Here is a 6478-nt window from a genome sequence, read left to right on the forward strand (position 1 = left end):
TCATACTACATCCTATCTCCAAACGCAGTATGAAGTACATACTGCATACAGTATGAAGTAGGTACAGCATACTACATTCATAGGTAGTATGTAGCAGGTGGTTTCGTAAACAGCCTCTGATATGGGATATCCTTGCAAGTGCTCATCATACCACTGGACCACCGATTTCACTGAACAGCAGAAACAGAAACATTTTCGTACATATGAGATTTTTATTCACAGTAATATTACTAAATAACCTGCTTATTACACTACAAAATATGTCTAAGAAAACGTGAGATGGTGTTAACAAAGTTACTAAATTCCAACAATTATTACAAAAATACAGCTAATCATTATTATTGTTACAGATAAGAAGAGGCAGGGGAGAATCCATATTTAATAACAAAATAATCAACATATTAATGCAGACATCATTTTTAAACAGTAATATGATATGTGTTATGTGATTAAAGGTACTCATTGTTCATTAGAAGTACTACTTTTTCTCATGTAATGGATCTAGTGCCTTTTCTCACCACTTGATCAAATTCTGTTAAATCTAAAAGCCAACTGTTAAAAATGATATCACCAAAATGAACCTATGTTTTACATTTTTAACTGCTAAGTTTCCACTCAGGATGATCCACTTACAAGGGTAAGGGCAAGAGTCAATTATTTGATAGTGTATTTTCAAACAGCGCAGTTTGGCACACTCAATATACAATCTCTGTGCTTTGTTTCGTAAATTCTTTACATCTCTTGTTGTGCACAGCAAATCATCATTCAACACCTGCAGCTCCAACATACAACAGAAAAAATGGCTTCACTAAATGAGAACTTAAAATGATATTTATCATTACACACAGCTTTTTTCCTTTTAAAAGTAGCATTAATTCAGGGTAACCTTTCCAGCATGTTACATGTCACACTTTGCTCTTATGGCAGTGTTTCAGAGCGTCTTTCAGAGCCCCCAACACCATGTCAACGTTAGCCATGCTGCTGTTACATCCCATCAGCCCCACACGTAGCACCTGAAACGACCAAAAACATCCAGGAGTTAGGAGACATGTAATTCAACAACTTATTGATGGTCATAAAGAACTGTATTAAAGGCAATGTATACTCTCACCAGGCCAACTGATGGTCCAAGCCCTCCAGAAATCTCTAAGTTATGTGTTTTCATGATGTATGATGTGATCTCCTTCCAGTCGTAACCATGAGGGGCAACTATCGTGGTTACTGTAGGCAGTCTTGCTTTCTGAAATAACAATCAAAGTCAGGACTTTAGTCTCTTTGATAATGTAAACTCTGGTTATTTCAGAAAATGTCATGATAGCATTAACGTTTGAAACGTACCTTTTCTTTGACAAAGAGTTTCAGACCCATGCTCTCCAGGCCTGCGTGGAAGTACTCCGCCACTTTTTGATGCCTTTCCCATGAATTCTTCAGACCCTTCAATTAAGAGACAATGAATGAAAGAGACAAAACATTAACATTGTGTGCTCAAGCCAAATTTTGTCATGCATGTTAATTCAAAGGCATTATTGAGAATATACAGTGTGACATCTGCAGCCTTGCAAACAGCACTCAGTGCACCTTTACTTCAGCACAGGGATGTTTTGAGCTAAAATGTCCCACCACGCTTACAGTGACAACACTTCTGTTTTGTCTAGTTAATGTTTACCATTTTAAACAACTTAGTTTAATGTTTAATCACACAAACTTTTGGTAAAATAAAAGCTTAAACCTGAAGCAGAATTCCTAAACAACATGTTTGGCTTTTTGAATATATTTCATTTTCCTACAGGATATCCCAAAGCAAACGATGATAATTAATCCACATTTATATATTTTTCTCATACCAATACTGTACTTGATCTGAAATGTGAAGCATGGGAAAAAGTGGTCTTCACATGCATACTTCTAACTGTCCAGCAGGAGGACACTTCACTGCTCAAGAGGTTGTCTTATTGTCTGGAAGCAGATGTGAAATGTATTGTCTTGCTTTGTTTATCATTTGAGTAAACTTTTTTTTTTCTGTACTGTTTATTTTAATTTTTCACAGCTTGACACACAGTTTCTACATTACTTACCATCTATATAATGAAAGAAAGTATAAAACATAACCTAATGACAAGCATTTCAGGCAGGGGTCAGGGCCACCCGTATAATCACGCTCTATGCTGAGTTCAGCTGCGTCATGCAGATCACATGGTTACATGTCCAAATAAATACAAATGCAGTTCCATCTTTGCATAAAAAAGTCTGTCTCCAGTTGTAGTTTTGCTGTCATCTGTTCCATGATGTAGAGCTGCTTTAGTCTCTGTTTCCACTGTGCAGTTGTTGGTGGCTTTGTGTCCTTCCAGTTAATAGTAATAAGTTTTTTGGCAATCAACATAAGTAGACGCATTATGCATCTCTGATCTCTGTTATTTTACTCTCTATATAACAGAGTAAACATTTTTTATTTTTTTATAAATATATATTTTTTCTTCTATATTTTTTTGGCATTATTGCCTTTATTTTATAGGACAGCTGAAGAGAGACAGGAAATGTGGGGAGTAGGGAGCAGGGGAAGACATGCAGGATATGGTCGGCCAGCCGGGAATCGAACCGGCGACCCCTGCGACGAGGACTGTAGCCTCTATACGTGGGGCGCTTAGACTGCTAGGCCACCAGCACCCCAACAGAGTAAACATTTTTTAATGAGTTTTGGTCTGAATGACTAATTTTGTGTCTACTTCAGTACAATGCAATTTATTTATTTTTTGATCAAAACTTATGTCTCACTTGGAGTGAAAAAGATGACAGAGCAAGATATATTTAAGGGCATAGCTATCTACAGCTAACAGCTTACATGACGACCGGTTCACCTCTGCTTTACAGTGTATGATCTGACAGAATATTGTGGGAATGGAGTTGTTATTGAATCCAGATCCTTTTCCCTTACTGTCTGTACATTACTGTTAAAAACTCTGAGAGATTTGAAAATAAAAAACTTTTCATTCAAACACGTCTCACCTCCTCACAAAGGACAGCCAGGCTCTCCCTCAGAGTGTAGAAAGCAGTGACAGGACCTGTGTGGTGATATCTGTAAAGAAGGAAAGGAGAACAAAAAAACACAGTAAATTGTTTACATATGGCTGAAATTAAACAACGCTTTGATTCGTTATCAAGTCCTGGAGTGTTTAATAAAGATTTGTCTTACACTCTGGCAGGCTTGCCATCACATCCCCAGTAGTTAGCAAGCCAACTTAAATCCAAGAAGAACGACACAGGCTTTGTCCTCCGGTTAAATATCTTCTGGCTGCAGAAAGATTTTTCCTTTAACTTCTTTGTTATATATTTTTAAACCATCACTTGAATTTAGGTTGCTCACCATGCTCTGTCACTGAACGAGATGGGTGCTGTACCCGGGGGAGCATTCAGAACTTTTTGGGAGCCTGTGTACAGGATGTCAATCTCTGCAAACACAAATACCCATAAAATATAAACGTGGTGTCTTCAAAGCAGATCATATGACACAGTAAATAGCCTCATAAATAAGCAGGATTGAAATACTCCACCTTGCTCATCCATGCAGAGAGGAGCTCCACCAATCGAAGCCACAGAGTCAACAAGAAACAAGCAGTTATATCTGCAGGAACAAATCACACATAAGCTGTTTTCTGCAGATATTTTTGCAGCAGGTGGGATCAAAGATGTGTGAATGCTGCATCTTACTTATGGCACAGCTGTCCGATACCGTCTAAAGGATGCAGGACTCCCGTAGAGGACTCTCCATGAGCGAGGAAGAACACGGCTGGTCTGTGTTTTGATAAGGCCTGTAAGAGGAAACAACATCAGCACACAGACTGCAGCTTTAACAGGAATAATTTGTGCAATCTAATAAATGGAGAGGCAGTTATACCTGCTCTATCTCTGCATTGGAGAAGAAACCACCAGGGGGCGCCACAATTGTATTCACTCTGGCACCTGTTGGATTAAAGAGCACGAATAACTACACCCAGAAGAAATTCTTATGCTGTTGATTACAGCTAATTTCAAGGTGTAAGAGTGGCAACGTGAAGTGCCGTAATCATTGTTGGTGAATCCTATCCTAAATAATGAGGCCAATACGGAAGTGTTAGAAACTGCAGTTCCAAAACTTAACATGTTTACAGTCTGGTTAGCTTCTTTTTATTCGTACACACTGTACGGGGGCAGGGTTATAACGCTTTCATTTTGAGGAGACAAGGTTACGGGTTTGGCACATAGACTGTATAAATAACGGTCGTAGTATCCGTGACGTCACCCATCTGTTTCTGAAGAGCTGTTTTGAAGCCAATCGTCGGCTGGAGCCATATTGGACTGAACTCAACATAACTGCTGTCGAGTCAGCTGAGCCTCTCATAATGAAAAACTTGGAATCTTAATATCTTCTAAATTGCTGCATTATGGAAAAATTCACCCCCCGTACAGTGTGTGCCGATCGAGAAATGAGCTATCCAGACTACACTCATTTTTTGTACCAGGCTGTAAACATGTTTATTTCTGCTGTAAAGATCGGCTTTTTTGAATTGGTGTGTATGTGGTTTCTGGTACTTCTGGAGCCAGCCTCAATTGGACACTCGATGAACTGCAGTTTTTAACACTTCCACATTGGCTTCAATTCTCGCGGTGGGAGGTTGCTGCTTGGTTTGGCATCAAAAGACATAATAAGGGGTGTTGCTTACACAACTGACAATTTCAGTATGTAAGCATTGTAGCTTTTTGTCCAGGAGGCTAAAGGCCGGCCTCTGCTCCACCTCTTTGCCTGTTTCTAAGTTTGAATATTTTCCAAAAGAAGAAACATGACAACATCAGTCGTACCTATCCTTTCAGCCATGTCCGCCGCTCTCTCTCCCCAGATGCCGTTGACTGCAGACAGCACGCTCTCCCCGGCCTCCACCGAGTTAAAGATGGCACACTCCATCGCAGTGTGTCCGGTGCCGCTCACAGCTAAAGTCACGTTGTTCTGAGTCTGGAACATGTACTGGACTCCACTTTTGATGTCACTCATTATCTGAAACATAAAATGAACAAAGAAGTGTTTAAAGAGTAGTTTGAATAGAATTGACTGCTGTATCAACCTGCTCCCTTTGTGAATGACTGACTGAAGGTGGTCCCAACACAGATCAGCCACAACCCTTCCAACCTGTCCACTTCAAACAGAGCTCAGGGGTGTAGGTTTTGTTTCTACAACAGAAAGACTGGGACAGAAAGGTAAAAAGTGATATAATACATTACCCCTCTCTTATACTGACACATAGTTACATTCTTTTCAGAGATCTTTAAGTATATACTTAGACATTGCTTAAGGTAAGCTATGGCTTGCATGCAAAATTGTCTGTTTTCTGTCTCATGCTCCTCTTCCTAAGAAGGCTGAGTTACCTCAAATATCTCTGGATGCATGTGTCCAATGACAGGATTGGCCCCGGCCTCCAGGATCCGTGGAGGAACGTTTGAAGGCCCCGGTCCAAACATGTGACGATGAGGAACCGACAACGGTTTCTGCAGACATTCTGGTGGAGGCAGAGAGACGGACGACATGTTTCCAGCTGTGAGGCAACTCGGTGAAGGCACAGAAAAAAGGGGAGCAGGCGAAGTGAAGGCTGAGCAGAGTCCTCCCCTCGGTCTGACCACTGAGGTCTGCAGGTCAGGAGTCTGTCACAACATTTTCTACCTTTATCTCAGACTGCTTCTGTCAACAGAGGCTGCTCTCATGTGCTCAGTAAGTTCAGCTTGTTTGATACTTTCTCGTTTTTAAGGATACGAAGGTCACCCAACATGACATCAAATGTTAATATTTGACTAGAAACCCTCCAGAAAGTCAGGGTTAACTATTAAACTGCTGCTACAACAGAAAACAATAATAACAAACGAGTGTCAGACATTCATGTGCAGAAGCTTTTGTTGGCCTGCATTTTAATCAGTTTATAATAGTTTCAGTCCTTACTGTTGATCATAATTACAACCTAAGCAGAAACATTTGAATAATGTACACAACAGAATTATGGGCGTCAAAATATTGGTTTTATACTTTATTTGTTTTTCAATATATTTTTTTTAAGGTTTTTCAATTTACTGGATACAAAACACACACTGACGACACATCAGGGTTTTTTTGATAATAAATTATAGCAAGACAAACTAAGCACAATATCTAAACTGTGATTCTCTCCAATCTTTGAAGTGGCTACAACAACATCTTTGTGTGTTCTTTGGGAGCTCCATTAAAAGTTTTTTAGATTTAGGAAAAATTTGCAGGAAAATAGTTTCAAAAGGTTTTTTGCAAAAATTTGAGAAATACTGTCAAGGTCACAAACAGAATAACTTCCAAATGTTTTATCACAAGTGACATCTCACTTATTGAAAAAGTGAGAATGGGACTTCTTTTTTTTCTTTTCCTTTCTTTAGGACTGATAGAGAGCTTCATCGCGTGGAGGACTGATAGAGAGCTTCATCGCGTGGTGCG

The 6478-nt window shown here is 39.5% G+C and overlaps 1 protein-coding gene across 1 annotated transcript; it reads right to left on the reverse strand.

Annotated features, from left to right (window-relative positions):
- Nucleotides 1-757: 757 nt before the first annotated feature.
- On the reverse strand, nucleotides 758-5744 carry agxta (alanine--glyoxylate and serine--pyruvate aminotransferase a). The gene is made up of 11 exons (XM_034699650.1): nucleotides 5395-5744; nucleotides 4834-5026; nucleotides 3893-3957; nucleotides 3706-3806; nucleotides 3549-3619; nucleotides 3362-3446; nucleotides 3191-3289; nucleotides 3004-3073; nucleotides 1339-1434; nucleotides 1112-1240; nucleotides 758-1013 (listed from the first exon to the last, which is right to left on the reverse strand). The coding sequence occupies exons 1-11, from the start codon at nucleotides 5551-5553 to the stop codon at nucleotides 906-908; spliced, it is 1176 nt and encodes a 391-aa protein (XP_034555541.1). The 5' UTR covers nucleotides 5554-5744; the 3' UTR covers nucleotides 758-905.
- Between the last annotated feature and the right edge of the window lie 734 nt (nucleotides 5745-6478).

Source organism: Notolabrus celidotus, chromosome 2, assembly GCF_009762535.1.
Source record: "Notolabrus celidotus isolate fNotCel1 chromosome 2, fNotCel1.pri, whole genome shotgun sequence".
Taxonomy (NCBI): domain Eukaryota; kingdom Metazoa; phylum Chordata; class Actinopteri; order Labriformes; family Labridae; genus Notolabrus; species Notolabrus celidotus.